This window comes from Wolffia australiana, chromosome 9 (assembly GCF_029677425.1).
Source record: "Wolffia australiana isolate 7733 chromosome 9, ASM2967742v1".
NCBI lineage: Eukaryota > Viridiplantae > Streptophyta > Magnoliopsida > Alismatales > Araceae > Wolffia > Wolffia australiana.
The window spans coordinates 4,763,700-4,784,870 of record NC_135843.1 but is presented as its reverse complement, the minus strand read 5'-3'; the positions used below and the strand labels follow the sequence as shown (position 1 = coordinate 4,784,870).

Genomic DNA, 21,171 nt, shown 5'->3' with positions numbered 1-21,171 from the left:
ATGTGAAATATGAACAAGGTTTTATGTGGGAAAGTACATGAGGAAATGATGAAATGAAAATAAATAGACAAATAACAAATATAATTAATTCATTAAAATAGATTAAGCTGTTATGAGTGATAAGCGCATTAATCTACTTCATCAATGCACCATCAATTATGCTTTTTAAAACAATGATTTTCTGTAAATTAAGTAGGGTACCCTTTGATCCAAAAAAATAATAATTACATAACATTCAACAAGGATGACTACTCAATCAAGAACGTGTGAATGACTTAGAGGACTTTTCACTTCTCAATTATCCTGGATTTTAAAACATCCAAAAGAAAACAATCACTGTACTTTCATAAAAATAACTTATTATTTATTGAAGGTAAGCGTTAGGCAAAAAAGTAGTTGTGATTTACATGCTAATACTCATGAGTTTCCAAGGTTGGGCTTGAAGTTCTCAACCGTGTACTGCAAGGATGACATAATCAAGGCAATCAACATAATTAGATAATGTACAGTTAAACCAAATAAAATACCATCTTCCTTCATAAACATTCATAATAGAAACATGGAAAGATACAAAAATTAAACCTTATTACCTAAGGATCATTATGAATCTTCAGCCATAAAAGTAACCATATACCAGTAGATGCCAAGGCCTGATTAGAGAAGCTTAAACCATTTAGACATGATACAAGAAGACTAGCCAAATTAAGTGTTAAATTGAATACATTATATATTTTAAAAATATATATCACCAAACATCAAACCTAGTTACATGAAAATATCAAAAGGAGTAACCTGCCAACAAGTTACCTATATTGAGGTAGATGCAAATCGGAAATGACGCTAAGGCCTTACAAGAAAAGCTTAAAAAATTTAAACCTAATGTGGGAATAATAGCCAAATTAATTATGCAAGTAAATATATTATATATTGCTCACATCTACGTTACCAAACATCTAAACAAATTGCCTATGGATTCATAGAAAGCATAAGCCAACAAAGTACCTATACCTAGGTATATGCCAATGGGAAATGACTGCAAGGCATAACCATAGAAGTATAGAACCATTTAAAATTGAAAAAATATTACCAGTCAAATTAATTATATATTTTTAACTAATACTGAACTGAAAAGAATTTGAGTTTAATTTATATATTTGTAAGTAATATGAAGTTAGAAAAGAGATAAATTATATAATTTAAAGATTCGCTCCTTTCAACAAGTCGTTGTAGTATAGTGGTGAGTATTCCCGCCTGTCACGCGGGTGACCCGGGTTCGATCCCCGGCAGCGGCGTAAATACTTATATTTAAAATTGCTCCCAATTTTTATATCATTTATCAAATTCTCTCTCTCTCTCTATTGTTTTGGCGGGAACGGCCTCATTCCGAAATCTCTGCAAAGATGATCCGCTTCTGCGTCGATCCTCTCTCCGAAGCTTGTTTCAATCCGATCGCGCGATTTATCCGATGAAATCTGTCATGGAAAGCTGCGGTGAAGACAAATCTGATGACCTCGAAATCGTCTCCATCGGCGTTCTCTACACTGGTCCACTGGAAAAGAAGTACTGGAGCTCTTCTCGGGTCCTCTCTCGCTCTTCCTTGTCTGCATTTCAATCTTTCCCCCTAAATTTAGCGTTTCTGGACTTAATTTTGGATTCGAGGTGTGTCAGATCGGCGGATTTTTAGCTGGTATTCCCTGTTTCAGATGATTTGGACTTGTGATTCTTACTGGTTACCTTATTTTTGCTTTTCTCATGACAAAATACGAAGCCGGATTTATACCTTTCGGGATTTCCTACGACGAGCCTACCTCGTGATTTCATTATTTTCCGCTATCTTTAGCGTTTAAAGACTTAATTTTGGCCTCGAGAGTTATCAGATCGGCGGAGTTTTAGCTGATATTTCCTATTTCAGATGATTATGGCTTGTGATACTTACCAATTACCTTATTTTTGCTGTTCTCATGACCAATACACGTCCGGATAGCTTTTTCAAAAGAAAACTACACAGCCGGTTATTTACTTGTCGGGATTTCCTACGATGAGCCTCGTGATTTCATTATTTTCCCCAAAATTTAGCGTTTCTGGTCTTAATTATGGACTCGAGAAGTATCAGATCGGCGGAGTTTTTGCTGATATTCCCTATTTCAGATGGTTATGACTTGTTGTTCTTAATGATTACCTTTGTTTCGGTGTTCTCATGTCCGAATTCACCTCCGGATGGTTACCTATGGGGATTTCCATGCATAAAAATTTAAGCGTTCTTCAAAATATAGCGCTTTTTGTTGATCGGATTTGGTATCAGCCTCGCGATTTCGATATTTTCCCAAAAAGTAGTGTTTCTGGACTTAAGTTTTGGACACGTGAGGAATCAGATTGGTGGAGTTTTAGCTGAGATTCCCTATTTCAGATGATTAGACTCGTATATTACATGTGATTGCCTTATTTTTGGCGTTCTCATGTCCGGATACATTTCCGATGTCTACCTATCGGATTAGCTATCGCATATTTCTCTTAAATCAAATTTTGGACTCGAGAAGTATCTGATCAGTGGAGTTTTTGCAGATAGTCCTTTCAGATTATGATAGGTTGTATATTCTTAATGATTAGCTAATTTTTGGTATACTGACGTCCCAATATATTTTCGGGATGTCAACCTATCGAATTAGTTTAATACTAAGACGGAGATTAAGGTGTTCTTCAAAATATAGGGCTTTATGCTGACCTGACTTGTTATCAGTCTCATTATCGAGATTGGTTGGCGGAGATTCAAGTAATATTTTTCATGTTTGGATAAATCTCTAGCACGTCTGGCTATTGGATGGCTTAATGCTAACCTTTCGTCACTTTTCCCCAAGTGTAGCAATTGGGATCCAATCGGTCTTGTCTTTGCACTTAAATTTGGGCGTTTGGTGGTGTCAGATAAGGGGAGTTTAAACAAATATCCCTTCTTTCCGGTGATTATAACTTGGCTTATTTCAAGGGACTAGCTTATTTTTGATGTTTTGATGTCCGAATACATAAAATAGAGATCTATCTGTCGGGTTAGCTCAATCTATAATCGGGTAAGTGTAATTCTATGCTTGATTATCTACCTTTTGCATTACGCCTAAGAGTGTAACGGGTCAACATTTAATCGGTCTTGTCGTTGGGCTCTCAAGGTAATAGATCGGGTGAGTTTTGCCTGATATTCCATATTTTCGATGATCAGAACTTGCATATTCCACATGATTAGTTTAATCTGCGGTAGACTTTGGTGTTCTTAAAGAACATGGGCTTTATTGCGATCAGTTTCGTTATCAAGACATATCGACAGATTTTTAGCTGATCTTTCCTCTTTTCAATGTTTTTAGTTTGGCTTATACCATTGGATCTTCATCGCTTGTGCTGTGGCTGCTGATTTTTGATGTTTTATGCTCAAATGCATATCGGGGATGTCTAACTATCAGATAAGCTTAATGCTAAGCTGGAGATTAAGTTGTTCTTCAGAATTAGTGGATTTGTGTCTTTTTCTATCAAGGCAGTTGGCTGCGTTTTAGCTGATATCTATTTTCGATGATTACAACTTGGCATACTCCATTTTATCTTTATTGTTGGCGGAAGACATCTCCAGGACGTCTAAGTTAATCTATGCTGGAAATTTTGGTATTCTTTCACAAATATGGGATTGATAGTCGAGTTTGACTCATTATCAGTCTCGTTATTGAGACAAATTGGATGCTCCCGTTGATTGATAGACAGTTTTTTTGCTACAACATCTTTCCAATAATTATAATTTGCCTTTTTTTTTTCTTCTATCTGAATTGTAGTGGCTCGAACTGCTGATTTTTTGATGTTTTTACTTCCTAATACATCTCCGAAGATCCAGCTACCAGATTAACTTCATGTTGAGCAAGAAATTAGGTGTTCTTCAAGATTCTCGGATTTTATCAGTTTACCTTTCATTTTTTTGTTATTGTACAGGGGAAAGATCGATATCCCTACCCAGTTGGCTATCAAGCTCTTCGTACATACTCTGCGGTCCCATACAAAATGGAGATACAAGAGGGCACCAAAGGCCCTGGATTCATGGTTCGTCCACCTTGATTATTCTTCTTCTTTAATAAATTTCAATGTGATTTGAAAAACTTCAAATCACAATAGTTTGAAATGTTGTTTTTTTGAAATGTTCTGAACATGTTTTGTGCTGCAGATCACATCTGCTGCTGGTCATTCCTTTTCAGGTCGGACGCCTGATGAATGTTGGGAGTATTTCTGGAAAAAGTGCGGGCCCAAAGTGAAGAACTGGAACGGAAAAAGATTTTGTGGGAAAATAGATGGCACTGAGGCAAGTTATGTCTCTCTCTGGAAATTTAATGTTTAACAATAATGACGAAAATCAGCATCATCATCCAAAAATCCATCATCGTCATTGTCATGATCTTCAGCTTAAGTGGCGCTGATGATCTCATTATCATCATCTGCCCCAGGACAAATCATCCTCGTCTTCCTGCATACTATTGACAATGATTATTTTGTCATAGTCTCTCATCATCAGAGCACGGCTAACAAAGCGATGACGACGACTCATGACGGCGACTTTGTCTCGTTATTGTCATCATCATCCTGTTGGAGGCTAATCACAGAGGAATGACACCTTATCATCATCTTTTCGTCATTATATTAAACGCTACTGGCAGTTGATTTGGTGGCGATGAATATTATTACATGGATTATGCATTGGTTCATGATGACACTTGTCCAGAGAAGTATTGAATTACATTCAAATAGTTTCACTTGTGAAGACATTGTCTCATTTAGTTAACACCTTTATGTTAATGTCAATTCCACTAAGTTTCAGTATTTTAATGCCACGTCAAACTTGCTTTTCTAAAGTGTCTAATATCTCAAAAAATAATTTGTTTGAGTTTTTTTTGCAAATGTACTGGCTGCCTGTTGCATTTGGGTTTTCCAATGAATGGTGTTCTTGGTACTTGTTACAGTTTTAATGTGCTGATAGAGAACTGGGCTAGGTCTCTTTCAGGAAACAATCTTTGAGGTTAGGTTTGTATTTGAAGGGGAATTATCCTAAAGTAAAAAGGACTGGAATACCCCAAATAGTGTGAAGGGATCTAACACTTACTTTTCAGGGTAGTTTGAAAATTTTGATTTGATTTGTGGATTTTTTTTCCCCTCAAACGTCAATCTATGTGGATGAACCTTGATTTCAAATAATGTCTTATATTTTAAGTATAGTCCTGATAAGGACTCATCGCAGAAGATCTGGTCGACAAGGCTCAGTCAGTGACTGGGTCTTGGGTGAGAAGAGTTATCGATTCTTGAACGATCTTAGGGTTATAAATATCCAGTTGCAAGGCCATTAGCAACAACTTTTATTGGATGAATGATCATTTGAGGTTTCTTGGCATGAGTAACTGTATCTGACTGTCGTTAGGGCAAGAACTCCCCATTCAGAAGCCAGTGAGGCCTAAGTCATTCCAACTTCTCATCTTCCTTATCTCTCTTCTGTCTTATATTCCTCTTGTTTTTCTTGATTTTCATTTGATCTCCATTGGGATTTTAACAGAACTAACCGAAAGCTAAAATGACTGAAATACCCCTTAGATTGTATTGGGGCCTTGCACTTCCTTTCTAGAGAAAAATGAAAATTTAATTAGATTTATGGATTTTTTCGCCTTAAATGTCAATCTTTGTCGCTATTATATCTTACGATGGTATCCCCAGATTTAAGCATCTCCTTTGATTTGTCAACCACCGTGGTTCCCAGGGGGCACTACTACGAGATGAGGATGTGATAAGTTCCTCTTGGGATGCATCGTCTTCATGTAATTTTTAAGGGCAAATACTGCGAAAGAGCATCAACTATTGATTTTGTCAGCCGGGCAGCATGAACTTTCATGCTTGTCTAAAAATAGCAAGAACCAATAAGAAGACGCCAAGTGGTGTCTTCTTTTTTTCCCCCAGCAGTGGTCAAATGCTGACGTGGTAGCCACCGTGGCAGCCAGGTGGACTCCACGGTGGCATCCACGTCTCCGGCCGCCGCCGACGCCGCCCGTCTCCGTCCGCCCACGCCGCCGCCCGTCTCCGTCCCCCGCCGCCGCCCGTCTCCGTCCGCTGCCGACGCCCATCTCCGGCCGCCGCGCGCATCTCCGGCCGCCGACGCGCCCCTCTCCGGCCACCGGAAGAAGAAGAAGAAGAAGAAGAAGAAGAAGAAGAAGAAGAAGAAGAAGAAGAAGAAGAAGAAGAAGAAGAAGTCTCCGGCTGGCGTCGGCGGCGGCCGGAGACGGGCGGCGGCGTGGGCGGACGGAGACGGGCGACGTCGGTGGCGGCCGGAGACGTGGATGCCACCGTGGAGTCCGCCTGGCTGCCACGGTGGCTACCACGTCAGCATTTGACCGCCACTGGGGGGGGAAAAAGAAGACGCCACTTGGCGTCTTCTTATTGGTTCTTGCTATTTTTTAGACAAGCATGAAAGTTCATGCTGCCTGGCTTACAAAATCAATAGTTGATGCTCTTTCGTAGTATTTGCCCAATTTTTAACAGTGGAAGAGAGTTCCTGGGGTGGCGAGGAGAATGTGAATAGTCAAGGGAGAGGCCGAGCTGGGGAGGGTAGGAATCGATCAGGGGCAAGCTGCATAAAGAGGTAGTGAAGAGGAGACAATCATGAGGGGACGGGAGATTGCAGAGGAAGATATGAGGTTCAGACGCAGAAGGGAGAGAGAGGGGGAACACTTCCAAAGGGAGAAGACGTTACTACCGCCTACTCTCCTAAAGGGAGGGCGCCTTATTTCAAAGGAAATATGAGTTAAGGAGAAGATGTGACTACCGCTAAGAGGGGATTAGGATACTCATTATTCTTTGAATGCAATCTTTTTTCTTTCTGTTTTCCCCACAAATAAACTCATAATGCAGACCGTCTGAACTGAAACTTTTTCAACTTGGTTACAATCATAGTATTGCAACTACCTGCTGAAGCGTATTCCTCGTTAATATTATTCCTTATTATTATTATTCATTTTCTGTTGCCATCTGTCATTGAATAAGATGCTAAATTATTTACGTTTATTACTTATGCATACTATCTCGTTATCCTGTGAACATTATCTGTTTTACTTTCCGGGTATTTTGTCACAATATACTCGTAATGCTGCCTTTCCAAAGAGCAGCCTGCTCAACTTGATTGCGTTTATGGTCCTTGCTAAAATATTACTATTTTATGTTATTCATTTTGTATTTTCACGTATCATTGAATAAGTATCTTAACGTATTTCTGCATTATGTGTTCAGCTCTTTGGGTTCAGAAACCCTTCAGTTCAGAGACTCCTGCGTGAACTTGCAGCCAATGTCCATGGGGTGGCAGAACAAATTGTTCCTTCACCCAGTTCTCTCTCTGTATTTTCTACGTCAGATAAAGAAGTTTCAGGCTCTAAAATTTGTCCACCACTTGATTTACTCGTGCACCTCGGAAAGCAGCATGGAACTAGGAAGAGAAGTAAGAAACGCAACAAATTTAAGAGAAAAACAGATGCTCGACTTGTTTGCGAGCTTCCTACTGGAGACACAAATCAGGTGATGGAAACTAGATCCCCGCAAATAAACGAGATTACTTCAATTGATGGGAACATTTCTCGTGAGATTTCTCTCTCAGGGTATGATGCATTTCCTTGCAACAATTTGATATTATTTAAGCTTGCCTAGGACCATTCTTTAATCTTCGTACAGCCAATTTGCGTTGCACCAGCAAGCTCCTCTGACAACTGAGGGTGATTTATCTTCAAAGTCGTCTGAGCTTGGTCCATTTCTGGATGGAGATGTTTTTCCTTCTGAGCATCTGCAATCTGTGTACCACGTGGATTCTGCTGTTGCTGATGTAATGGTATGAACTAGATTCATCTTCTTTATTCGCAAATTTTTTCATTACTGTTTGGTCATGCTTACACTAGACGATTCCTCAGTGTCATGTTGTCGGAAACTTCAAGTCATAGTTGAGAGAGGTTAGGGTTAGACAGGTGTATGAAGAGCTTCATTCATCTCAATGGAAGGAAAACCCTTTTTATACAGGTCTCAGTGTGCCAACAACCTTAAGAAAGAAAATGTACCCTAGAGAGGCCTTATAATGAGGATCTAAAAAAGGTACGGAATAGAAGGGGAAAGATAATCATAGTATATTAATATACCGGCTGACGCTCCTCAAGTTGCAGAATCAATGCTTTGAATCCTGATGACTCATTTCGTAAGCACCAGAGACACAATTAATTGATAGAACATACTCCATGGAAATGATTTGGTGATCAATTTTCCCTAGAAAGTACTGTCAATCTCAACATGTTTCATTTGATCATGCTGTACTGGATTATGAGTGATTTCCGTTACCAATTTTCTGTCGCAATATGTCAAGCTTACGCCAGGGCACCAATCGAGTGGCAAGAGACGTAAAACACCCGATACTTTTATTGAGAAGAGGAAGAGATACATATAGATAAACAAGGCCTCCCTACAGGGTCTAACGGCTAGTTTTTGGGAATATGTTATTCAGATGTGCACCATGATGACACAATACATTGGGGCGTTCAATGACGACTAGAAGATCCTAGAAATTTCTATGATCCAGGGTATTTCATAAATGACTTTTAGTCGTGCTCCAAATTCCGCCTCTGCACTTGATAGGTTAACCATTTTTTGCCTTGTACTCCACCAAGTAGCTACATTTCCATCTAAGAATGTAGAGTACCCAGTGGTTGACCGGCAGTCAATTCACTGATCCAGCATAATCAGCATCAGTGTAGGTATCTTGAGCCAAATGCATAAATGTTGAATCCTTAGTAACTGAGGTCTCTGTCAGTCATTGTTGACATTATCCCTCATTGTCGTCTGTTTTTGGGCTTGAATGAATGATAGTGACTATGACAGTGGTGACTCCAAAGGGGGGTGGAGAAGATGGTGATGACCCTCGGAAACTAGATGACAATGACTTGTATGATATTCATCGCCATCATCCACACAACATCTCATAATTGACGCCAAATCCTAATTATATAGTTTTGCCCTCTAGGTACGTAGTTTTTCAGAAAAACAGATGACATTTCAGACATTAAGAACATGAAAAAATAAGATTGTTCGTGAGATTCGTGAGAGGAATGCGAGTTTGAATGTAGCTTTTTTGCATGACAGAGTTTTTTTTTCTATTTTCATTCTGTTAAGTAATAAAATCCTTTCTGATTCCACTCTTCTGAACTATGGCTCTGGACCGTTTTTTTTAGAAAACTTTCCCTAAAATTATGAATATAAGGAATAAATATTTGTTCTTCATTTCGTAAAAAATTTGGAATGGAAATTGCCAATGCCTTTTTAATAATATCCTGCTCTAATAAGAGCGTTACTCATAGCCTTCTCTATTCTTTGCATACTGATACAAACCCAGTCATAACTAGGAGCGTTATAGTCATCTGAGTCACTAGGGGCATTTATGTCATGTTACTTTCCAGGGTATGTGAGTCATTTTCCCTTTAAACAGATCCTCCCCTTTCCTCTCTTCTCATCGATGATCTTACTGCCACCCTCTCCCTCAGTTCCTGTACTCACCCTGATAAGAACACCAGATACTTATCACATACTGATTGAAGTTAACATGTCATTTTTTAGCATGGCAAGTCTGAAGATTTGGAGATGGAAATGGAAGAACTGATTCGGGAAGGGAATGAGTCCTCTTTAATTGGAAATAATCTCTTGATTGATGCAAACATCAGAGATATGAACATTCCAGACTCAGTTGACGCCGTCCAAGGTTATTTCTCTTTGCGTTGTCTCTTGATGTCTATGTTGCTCAGTGAATTTTATACTCATTTTATCATTTTTTTAATTTCCAGGTGAAATTGATACATCTGTTTGTACCCAAATGAAAAGAGAAAAATCAGATTTTGTAGACAACGACGCTGCAAGAACAATGATGGAACTTTTGCTCCCAAGTGCTGTTCCTTTACTCACAAAAACTTACAAGAGAAGGAGAGTTGGCTTTCCTTTGCGAGGTATATTTGTTTGCTTTAAAATATTATTTTCGTGTTCTAAACTCGGACCCTATTTGGCCATCTTTCATTAAATATTTTTAATTGATTTTGTATAAAAATGCTTAAATATACTTTTATCTTTATTTAGGCCCTGAACAGGGTACACAGGGAGGTGCCCAGTTTATTGTGCCGGACAGCCTTGAGGAAGATCCTATTTCTGAGAATACTTATGCGGGGAACAATAAAAATGAGGACCAAACAGGAAAATCAGGCCAAAGCATCTGTTCTATGACAAAAATTGACTATTTTACCGAGGTCAGTTGATAAAAAATTGAATTTCCAAAAATCTTCCTTTTTATCACTAGAACTTTCTCCAGACTGAGTTTCTCCTGAATAAATCCCGTGCAGGATAATTCTAATCCCAAAAATATCCTCAAGGAAGATCCTATTCCTGATAATGTTGACGCAGGTAATGATATCAAGAATAACAGGCTGGGCGATTCTTGCGGCATAGTACCAGAATCAGCAGAGGGCATCGATTATATCAGAAAAATAAGAACGGATTCTTTTTCAGAGGTCAGCGAAAATGAAAACAGAAATTAGAATATTGTTATTATTTTTCTCATTTATTACAATTTTAAGCTGACTGAATTTCTCTTGAATAAACCCGTGCAGGATAATCCCAATGCTAAAAACATCGTCGATGAAGATTTAATTTCTGGTCATATTTCTGCAGATAATAATCAAATTAATAAAATTACTAGCAAATCAGGAGAAAGCATCGGTTTTATCGACAAAGTAAAATATTTTACCGAGGTCAGTCAGAATAAAAAAAACATAAATTATAAATATCCTCATTTAATTTTCTCATAAATTGAAACTTTCGCAAGACTGAGTTTCTCCTGAATAAACCCCGTGCAGGATAATTCCCCTGTCAAAAACAGCCGCGAGGAAGATCTTATTTCTGATAACTCTGGTGCAGATGATAATAAGAACAATAATGCAATCGGTGATCCTTGCAGCGGTTTAGCCGAACCAGGACAGGGCATCAGCTCTATCATAAATATAAAACTCGGTTCTCTTTTAGAGGTGAGTCGATATAAAAATAGAAATTGCCATATCCTTTTTTATTTTGCATTTATTTTAATTTTGGCGACACTGATTTTCTCTTGAATAAACGTCCTGCAGGATAATCCCAAAGCCAAAACCAGCCTCGAGGTGGATCCTATTTCTGATAATATTTCTGTGGATAATAATAAAGTTAATAGCATGACTCTAGAAACAGAACAAAGCTTCGGTTCTATCAGAAGATCATTCGATTATTTTTCAGAGGTCAGTTGAAATAACATAGCAGTTTAAGATACCTTTTTATTTTCTCATTTTCTACAATTTCCGCCAGACTGAATTTTTCCTGAATAAACCCCTGCAGGATAATCCCACTGTCAAAAACAGTGACGAGGAAGATCTTATTTCTGATAATATTGGTACAGTTAATAATAAAAATGATAGTCGGACGGGCGATTCTTGCAACAAATTACCAGAATCAGGGCTGGTCATCCGTTCTGTCACAAAAAGAAAAATCGGTCCTTTTTCAGAGGTCAGTCAAACTAAAAATGAAAATTAAAAATTATCCTTTACCATCATCATCTATTAGAATTTTCCCCGCCTAAATTTCTCCTGAATAAAGACCGTGCAGGATAATCCCAAACCAACGGTTCCCTTTACAGAGACTATAATTTTTCGAGACACAAAAAATACCGGTCGACTTTCAGCTCAATCATGTCAAAATGAATTGAAAATTGATGATCAATGTCAAGATTTTGCGGAGCTGCTGGGTTGTTATCTTCACCCACTTCCTGTTCGATCCGTGCTGATGAAAATCAAAGAGGATAAAGCTATTATTTGCACCTTCTGTGGGCCCGGCCAAGGAGTTGATGGGCTCATCTTCCTCTACCAGATTTCAATCCGAAATCCCCGGCCCGCGACTGGACCTTCTTTTCTTGGTTTCTCATCGATTAATTTCTCAATCTCTGGCAAAAGTCCTGACAACCCAAGAGTAGAATTTTAAATCTTTTCTTAGAATTGTCTTTTTTTTCCCCCCTTTTTCTCTTAACATTTGATTAATATTGCCTTTTTCCATAGGTTCTGGCCGAAAGTCAAGGTTTGCAGCTTACTCCAGACGGCAGGCACCTTGTCTTAGCCAATTACGTCAGGGCCCCTTTCTGCAGGTCTATCTTAATTAAATTTATTTAATTGAGGGTTTATTCCATCACTCAGAATTATTTCAATTTCAGGGATAAGAACATTAAATGCGCCTGCCGTATATGCACGTCTAATTCCGTCAAGATTGTTCGTCTTGAGCATGGTTTTGCGTCCCCGGTGGCAGAGCTAAAATCAACTTGGCGTGTTGTCTCCATCTTTGCTTCAGAAACAAATCATCTTCTTGGATTCGAAGAAAGGGGGTCCCTGCAGGTCTGGCTAATGGATCCACCCTGGAGGTATTTTAATAATTTTTTTGCAAAATTTCCGACTTAATTTATTCATTTCCTTAATTTTCTAATAGTTTTTATTCTTAGTCTAGTCATCCAGCTCAACATATCAAAAGCCTAAACCCTAAACCCGTCAACCGTATTATACTTTATTATCCGTATTTCTTCTTATGCATAATTAAATATGAATTTTATTAAATTTGGTTTCATTCTCATATTACTCAATTCCTTTGTAGAACAACAAGTACTTGTAGGAGAGTTTTCTTAACGGAGTTTGGTTTTGTGGTAACTAATGTCAAAGAGCGAATCAAAGATAAATTACATACAATATTCTAGAATATTGTGGATTTTCTTTTATTTTTTATGTTTGTTTGCCTGACAAACAATTACTCGTTCACTCGATTTAACCCAATCGATAGAAAAAATGTACACTCTTACAAAATTCTTGCTCACACATGCCGATGAGATGCAGGGAGTGCGTGGAAGAGTTTTCCCTACCAGGCTTCGATTTTGTGGTATCAGATGGCGTTGCGCTAAAGCGGATACCGGGCCTTGATTCCCTGATATTGGGTCATAACGGCGCTCAAGATTTCTGTTTCTGGTAAGATATGGGCCCTTCCGCAATCCAGTGGGCCCAGCCCATTTCATCTTCGATTCTCTCGTCGATTGATTCTTCGTAATTCACTAGGGACATCAAACGGAAGACGAGGATGGCGAGATTCTCTGCCCCTGGGAATAGAGTCTCTGGGTTTATTCCTGTGGGCTGGTTTTCATTGGGCCAAAATATAGTCGGCCCATTATCGAAGGCAAAGGAACCCGATTCTTTCTGGGCCTTTTTCCACTCAGAGGAACAAGGCTGGAGACTTTCTCTCCTAGTCCAGGATTCGCTACACGTCGGCCGCGTTTTAGATATCCGGTACTCCCTCTCAGCTGATTAATTTTCATGATTATAGTTTTTTCTAAAATAATTTTTTTGTGTCACAGGGCGTCCGCTGTGGGAGTGATTGATGATCTGGGGATCATCGGAACGGGAGACGGCCACGTGTACTTGTGGGAGTTGACCACAGGGAGGAAGTCAGCAGATCTTCACCCATTTACGGGTTAGCATTTAAAATGGCATTTTATTAGTTTTATTTTATTTTTTGTTTGTTTTGAGCGATGTTAAGTGGTGTCAGGAGGGGGAGCGGTCACTTCGGTTGTGGCGGATGAGAAATCTGGCATTTTTGCGGTGGTAGGCGATGAGTGCGAGTTGAAGATGTACATCTTATCCAAGGCTGCCAGGTGATGCCTATCTCTCTCTATCTCTCACTCAAGTTCATAATAGATTTTTTACTAAAGTTTAAAGGCCCCATATTGGTTGAGGTAAATATAGAGTTAGGGAGAAAGAGAGAGACATAGGGAGAGGGTCATGTATTTTGATGTAATGAACTAGAAAGTGAAAAAGTCAAAGTTCATGTTTTGATAAATATCATGGTCAACTCTAAGACAATGCAGCTCAACTCTGGTCAACTCATGCCTGGATTTGAGAATGTGTGACAGGTAGTGTTTGCAGGCTGACGTTTGTCCTGATATCTGACGCAGGGCAAACTGATATCTGATTAAGGTTTCCGTAGAATATGTCAACCAATTAATGCATGATAAAATGATTTGAAGTTTGAAAATGCCTATTTTTCTGGAGCACTTATCACGCACATCAATAATATTCAGTTATTGGTGATGCGAATTAATTCAAAAATAATTTTTTGGTGATGCGAATAGAGAATGTCTTCTTATGCTGGACCCCCAAGAAAGAATGATAAATTCTTGTTCATTGTTGACACCCTTGGTTAGACATGCACCAAACTCTAGTTTGGTTCAATGATAAACCCAAGTAGTTAGACGATGAACAGCTTTTCTCATGGAAATGTGCTGCCAAGCCAATAAATTATTGGCCCAAAATTATCAGCAATGGTTTTTTTTGAAGATAATTATCAGCAATGGTGTGGTAGTAGGCGAGAGTTCTCGAAACATACTCTATTATTACCTCCTTTATTCCGATGCCGAGCATTGAACCCCTACCTGGAGCTTTTCAAAAGAAGAGGTAGTTTCTTGTTCTAGTGCAGAAGTCTAGTACCACGCCATGGCCGACACAGCCCGTGAAACGGTGCGGCTTCAGTCTCGTCTACGAGACTTGGATGTTACGTGTTAGACGTTCATGCCTGTGCATATAACCATTTTGACATCTTCATTGCTGGGAAGTCAACATTCCATGAGTGTTGTAAGTATGTTGAGATCAATTCCACATCATGCATGACACGATATTGCGGGGAGTTATAAAAACGTGGCGTGCGTCTTCGTCTGACCAGTTTGCAGACATCTTCACCATGAACATTAAGAGTGTCTCATGACTCCTTGGAAACCTAGACGGAAGTGTTCTTTATATACACTCCAGCTTGAGGGGAAGTATCAAAGCATGTCCCAAGTGGGTTATACCATATGGAACATGTCACTTCCCATCTCATGGCCTCTTATATACATCAAATTATAATAACTTGTTTATGTAATTGAATCTTAACCAACTCATATGTCCATAATTTTGCTTTATCCATTCCTTTATACTACCCAAGTCTATATCAGTAGAACTTTAGAAAATTTCAGTGATATTCTTCGACTTCTAGGAAGTCAAGTGGAGTTGCTTTAAAATATATCAATGTAATGAATATGTAAATTTATATTTTATTGAAATTACTTTTAGATAATAGAGCATTTTTGAAGTCGTATGAAGTTAATGAGTTTAGTAGAACATTTAACCTCATGATTGTGTAAGTGGTCCTTTGACTATGCTTTGACTATGACCAAACATGTTTATATTCATGGAATTCCAAACTGTCTTAGCTTGGGTAAAAAAAGTTTACAAAAATAATTGAGTGGTCCAAATGGGATCAAATTCCATTAGTATAAGAGGATACAACCTAGGGAAGATGATGCAATGGAGCCAGTAGCAAAGGAAGTGAAACATTAGAGAAGTTCTCATATGATTTCCCAACATGTCGGTAATAATTGGGATGACCGATTAGGTTTCAAAATTAAAAAAATTCCATAAATCATCCTAAGAACATCAAGCGAATGTGAGACTATACATCCACGATAGCCTATGATAGTAAGAGAGGGAATATACTCGTTTGTATCTTCAAGAGCATGTGGTGTAGCTTGGTACCCGTTGGCTAAAAGCTCAACCTATTGATTGTGTTAAATCAATCCTTGTTTGATTAATTCATATATTTATCTAGATAAATAATGAGAGATCTCAATAAAGATTTTTGAGCGGCTAGAACATAATGATACATATGCCTAGTGGGTCCCATGTAAATAATATTTTGTAAATCATCATGTACACTTAAATTTAAGGATAAAGCCTTGAATCAAATTCACCTTGGCCATACTTCTTCAGGTGCCGATCCTTCTTCCCTTCTCTCATTGGCTCCCCACCCATTCTGAAGTGATCTGAATGGCAAAACGAAAATGGTGGATTAATAACGAGGATCATTAAGATGGAACATATTTGACATGAAGGCTTAGAAATTGAGTAGCATAATACATTTTGCTTGAGTAATTGAGAAATGATGGACTTGATTGGAAGAGGGTGATTAGGTTTTCTAGTTCCTTTATGTTTCTTATTTTGGTATGTGAAGCTCAATAGTTTGACATCAGTCACAGCCTCATAACACAACATCTGAAACTATAAATCTGCATATAATTTTAGATATTTAACGATAATTACATAAAAAATAAGTTTTGACAAACATTCCCTTCGAATTTTGGATTAAAAAATATATTTTAAAAAACATCTCAAATATCATAACCGATATTCATAGTAGATATGAAATGCTCTAGAAGTCTATTTTAAAAATTTGACGGGATTGAGCATTTTTCTCCATTTTTGCAAATCTTTATGGCGGTTGATTGTGTCTATACGTCGGATGACGTTAAATACAGTAAGGTTTATAACCATAATTTATGGGTTAAGTTCACTTACGAGCCTATTACCGAAAGATATGGATGCCAAATAACCACATGCGGTAACATGTAGAACATGACAATGACAAACATTTCAAGGACCTAATGAATTCATTTAAATAAATCAAAGGATAAATACCTGAAATTCATATTACAATGGTCAAACCAGACTTAGTAATCTTAATTTCAAGAATATTTTTAGGTAAAAAATTAAATTATCACTGAAAGTAGTGGTCCTAGAAAATAACTGATGCTCGGTAGAACTATAGGATTAGCTTAAAAACCCACTATTCATGTATTAATTAAAAATATTTTTTCCAAACAATTTGAGCAATAATATAAATATTTTCCTATCCATGAAAGCTCATTTGATTTCTTTAACAAGAAGGGAATATATGTATTCAATAATTAACGAAATTTTATAACTGATAAATGAATAATATAATAACGCTGTAATTCATTACACTCTTATAAAAATTTCCGTGAATGCTAATTTATCATAAGATTTATAAGTGAAGTAAAATATCTCAAAATAAATTTTAAAAATGATAGTATCACTAAAAGTTCATACTCTTCTTCATCTGGCCTCATTGCATCAATAAGGATCAAATTATCCATTGGGTGTACATTCACAAATGGATACAATAGTTTTTTATCCTTATTTATATGTAACAAGTATAGTATGTAGGGCAGATTTTACTATCTTTTAAGTGATTTTAATGTTCTTCTCACACCATTATGACACTTGATTAGTTTAGAACCATTTTTTTTGGAGTATCACACATAAAAGTATCCATCTTGATGTTTACTGGTGAATTAGTTGAAAAATAGATGGATGGGGTAAAACCAGAAACATGGATGGAGATTCCTACCCATTTCACAAAAGGAGGAGGTAGTGAGTTATCCTACAAGTAAAACCATGATTTTCTTCTAATTCAGAATACTGTTTTATTGTTATTTTTCCCTCTTAGATCATTCTTATGAAATTTTGTGTCAGATGATATCTTTGAAGGCTAATAAAAATATTAATGCCTTGAATCATGAAGGAAACACAACTTCAATTGAAAAAGGAAATCACAACATGAATATCTTTATATTTATGCTCGCTTTAAGTTTGGGGGTTGAATATTTTCAAATTACCATTTTATGTTACTTTTGAAAAGGGTTTTGAAATATTCTGCATTCAATATTCTCATGCCACTGGTTAGCCTCATCAATAAACTTAGTTTAAGATTGGTCCCTCATAGTATATTTTATTAATCGATTTATTGGTATGACGATGAAATGATTCATTTAAATGTTCTAAAAATTCCAATATGATGCATATTTATTTTATTATGCATTCTGAGATCTTGTCCCAACTAAAAGAATTTACCATTTCATTTGTAAGGTGGAAATACATTACACCGGCTCTAATACATTATTTATGAAATACTGATTTCAAACCAAGGAGTATATCTTTTAGTTCACACCAAATTAAACATTATGATATACTAAAACGGGAAAAGTAAATAAATTTCTGAGTACTGGTGAATTCATAAAAAATCAAACAGCTAAATGTAAGTGTACTATATTTTAATTTACTCTATGAATATAATTTTAAATATCCATTGTAAAACTCCAAAAGTCAAATCATGAAAATCTGTGATGTATTATCATTCCTTTTATCTGCATCTCCAAATCCCCTTATATAGGAAAGTGAATAAAAAATTATATATTATCAGAATTCCCCAACCTTGTACCTATAAACAAGGAATGGGTAATTTTGAAACAAAGGGATAATTTAGGTATGATACTGATCAATAAAATTTAAATAAAATGAGGGGAAGCTTCAGTCAGAATTGTGAAATAATTAAGAGGGTTAACCTCTCAATGGTACTACAACTCATGAGTCATTTGCGACTATATGGATAAGACTTGGATAAAATCCTCACTCTAGGTTTACTAAATAATACATCGCCATACATTTACTAGAGCAATGTGACGGCCTAAAAAATCTCATTCCAGTTTTACTGATAACACCTGAAAATAATCATCATGGTCGTGGACATTTAGGGCAACAATAAAAAATCAGATCTGAATTGAGATGTCCACCCAAGTTTTGTAAATAATTATTGGGTGGGACATGGCCTTCTTCAGGGTTGAACCACTTCTGCCGATGATGCAAATACTGAAAATAAGAACAAATAAGAACTCTAAAAGAATAAACAGCATGAAAATTCAGCATCTCAACCTTGCTCATCTCCTCTTGTGGTCACATTTTCATGTTTATGAACTCAATCATAAACATCAAAAAGCAGATAAATGGAGTAGGTTATGCTATATTTCCCAATTATTTAAATGCTAAATCCTATCAGAAATGTTAAACTGAAAAGATGTTTTGCCTAATTTTATTCTTCCCTTTCCCCCTATCTATGATCATCTCGTCCCTGTCTTCATCCTGAAGCTTGAATCCACCTAAAATTCATAAAAATGTGGAAATCTATTCGTTGTGGAGATGATCTTAACACATCGAAGCTCCACCTATGTTTTTTTTAGTTAATAAAATAATTATTTTTTTTGAGTGAATAGACTTTTTGCATAAAAAACTCCCAGTAAGATTATATATCAATAAGGGATACATCGATGCAGATTTTAGTGTTCTCCAAAGCACATACCATCCAATGAGCAAGAAATATGTAGCTATTCACAAGATCTGGACATTTTTCTTTGCCCTCTGAATTATTTTGCATGAATAGTGCAACTCCTTCTGCAAGAAAATAAGTTCTACAATGGACTGTTATACAATAAACATTTTGATATACAGAAACAACAAACCATACCAACGATTTCAATTATAAACTAATATTCATGGATACCCGTGTCTTTAGGATTTCATGGATACATAAACAAATATTCATGTCTAGTCTCTCATGAGAGAGACAAGACAGTAAGTGAGATAAGAGAAACGGAAGAATTTCACTTCTACTCAACAAACACATAACCTGCACCTTTTCAAAGAAACTTTACAAAGAAAATTTTCAAAGAAATCCTAAATACAAGGAATAAAAATCTTCTTGAATTACTGGAGGAGTTGAAACTCTCTCTTATGGCTTTTCAAAACCCTTAACCGTCACTTTAACTGTCAAGGGTCAAGATTATTCCCCAACATAAACTTAGTGTTCAAGAAATAAACACACATGCCTTCATCGTGACATGAGTAAAAGAAAGAGAGACAAGGGAATGCAGGAGACAAGATAAATGGAAGAACTTCACTTCTACTCAACAAGCGCATAACATACAGATTTATAGTGCAAAATTACACCTTTTCAGAGCAACCCTAAAGACATGAAATAGAAACCTTCTGAAATAACTGAAGGAGTTGCAACTCTCTATCATGATTTTTCAAACCCTAAACTGTCACTTTAGGGTCAATATTATTCCCCAACATAAACTGAGTGCTCAAGAAATAAACACGCATGCCTTCATTGTGGCCAGAGTAAAAGAAAGAGATAAAAGGGAATGGAGGAGACAAGAAAAATAACAGTTTAGGGTTTAAAAAAGCCATGAGAGATAAACAAGCACACAACATGCAGATTTGTAGTGCAAAGTTGCACCTTTTCAGAGCAACCCTAGAGGCATGGAATAAAACCTTCTGAAATTACCGGTCACGATGACTTTTCAAACCCTAAACTTCACTTTAGAGTCAAGATTATCTCTTAACGTAAACTGAGTGTTTAACAAATAAACATGCATGCCTCCATCGTGACCAGAGTACAAGAAATAGACAGAAACAGAGAGACGTGCACCCAAGCACACTCACTCTCTCCGAAGCTTACAACAAGCATGCCCAAGTCCGTTTCTAGCGCACAACCCATGATACTCCTCATTGCTGTTAAGTCACGCATCCCCCCATCTTCTCTCCCTTCTCTCCTTTCACCCATAAAACCAGACCAAATCCCTTAACCGTTTCCACGTCAAAAAAAACTCTTCTTTCTTCTTTCGCTCGCTTCATTCCATGGCAGAACTCAGCTGGGCGTGGTTTTCTTCCGTGGGAGTCGTCCGTCCATCTCTTCAACGGCGAGGAAACGAAGAACAGGCAGCGGTGCAGAGAACTACGGAGGGATTTCAAATGCCTTTGCATTATCCGAGATACAAGAAGGAGGATTACGAGAAGATGGAGGCGTGGAGAATTGACGCGCTTCTCGGAGAATACGGCCTGGCGTTTGATGGGTCTCTCGCTGACAAGAGGTCCTTCGCCATGGGAGCCTTTCTCTGGCCTGATCAGCTCTAGCCTCCTCGCTTTCTCTCTCTACTCTCTAGTTCCCTTTTCTCTCTCTTTCTCCCTCCTGTTCGATCTTCTTCTGTATGGTGACGTTTCCTCTCTGTTTTCTTTGCTTCGCTAAAGTATTGGAGACAAATCTTGGACACATCTCTCTCTCTTCCTCTATCTCTCTCTCTCTCTCTTTGTGTCTTTGCCCCTGACATTAGCTGTACAGATTGGTAGATGGGTCTAGACTAGAATTTTGTGCTCATCTCTTACTCTCACAGTTTCTCTCTCTCTCTCTCTCTTTCTCTCTGCATTTCTACTTCACAATAGCTCTCGGAAGCGGTTGACAGGTGCATAGTACACTCTTGTACATATCTCTCTCTCTCTCTCTCGTGTTTGATCTTCTTCTGTATGGCGATGTTTCCTGTCTGTTTTC

The 21,171-nt window shown here is 37.5% G+C and overlaps 2 protein-coding genes, 1 long non-coding RNA gene and 1 other non-coding gene across 8 annotated transcripts; 3 read left to right on the top strand and 1 right to left on the bottom strand.

Annotated features, from left to right (window-relative positions):
- The first annotated feature begins 1,220 nt into the window (after positions 1 to 1,220).
- Positions 1,221 to 1,292, top strand: TRNAD-GUC (transfer RNA aspartic acid (anticodon GUC)). Its single transcript has one exon. It is a non-coding gene; the product is annotated as a tRNA-Asp (tRNA).
- Positions 1,236 to 15,039, top strand: LOC144707351 (DNA binding protein). Of its 3 annotated transcripts, none has more exons than XM_078580452.1 (20): positions 1,236 to 1,579; positions 3,961 to 4,068; positions 4,190 to 4,324; positions 7,285 to 7,646; positions 7,720 to 7,873; positions 9,640 to 9,781; positions 9,864 to 10,022; positions 10,150 to 10,316; positions 10,410 to 10,577; positions 10,677 to 10,817; positions 10,923 to 11,090; positions 11,190 to 11,333; positions 11,431 to 11,598; positions 11,689 to 12,057; positions 12,144 to 12,229; positions 12,296 to 12,499; positions 12,963 to 13,091; positions 13,179 to 13,406; positions 13,475 to 13,590; positions 13,666 to 15,037. In XM_078580452.1, exons 1-20 carry the CDS (start codon positions 1,466 to 1,468, stop codon positions 13,773 to 13,775), a joined length of 3,372 nt encoding a protein of 1,123 aa, XP_078436578.1. In that variant the 5' UTR covers positions 1,236 to 1,465; the 3' UTR covers positions 13,776 to 15,037. The 3 variants fall into 3 exon arrangements, with proteins under 3 accessions (XP_078436578.1, XP_078436581.1, XP_078436580.1); XM_078580454.1 differs by having other exon boundaries at positions 1,558 to 1,687; XM_078580455.1 differs by lacking the exons at positions 11,431 to 11,598; positions 11,689 to 12,057 and having other exon boundaries at positions 13,666 to 15,039.
- On the bottom strand, positions 10,584 to 12,034 carry LOC144707353 (uncharacterized). 3 transcript variants are annotated; one of them, XR_013582461.1, is made up of 4 exons: positions 11,640 to 11,777; positions 11,540 to 11,563; positions 11,366 to 11,424; positions 10,584 to 10,731 (listed from the first exon to the last, which is right to left on the bottom strand). It is a non-coding gene; the product is annotated as an uncharacterized LOC144707353 (long non-coding RNA). The 3 variants fall into 3 exon arrangements; XR_013582462.1 differs by lacking the exon at positions 11,640 to 11,777 and adding an exon at positions 11,910 to 12,034 and having other exon boundaries at positions 11,366 to 11,563; XR_013582463.1 differs by lacking the exon at positions 11,640 to 11,777 and adding an exon at positions 11,910 to 12,034 and having other exon boundaries at positions 10,728 to 10,932; positions 11,366 to 11,563.
- A 5,387-nt stretch (positions 15,040 to 20,426) lies between the features above and the next one.
- LOC144707672 (uncharacterized) lies at positions 20,427 to 20,895 on the top strand. Its single transcript, XM_078580894.1, has one exon. It carries the CDS (start codon positions 20,484 to 20,486, stop codon positions 20,757 to 20,759), a length of 276 nt encoding a protein of 91 aa, XP_078437020.1. The 5' UTR covers positions 20,427 to 20,483; the 3' UTR covers positions 20,760 to 20,895.
- Positions 20,896 to 21,171: the final 276 nt, after the last annotated feature.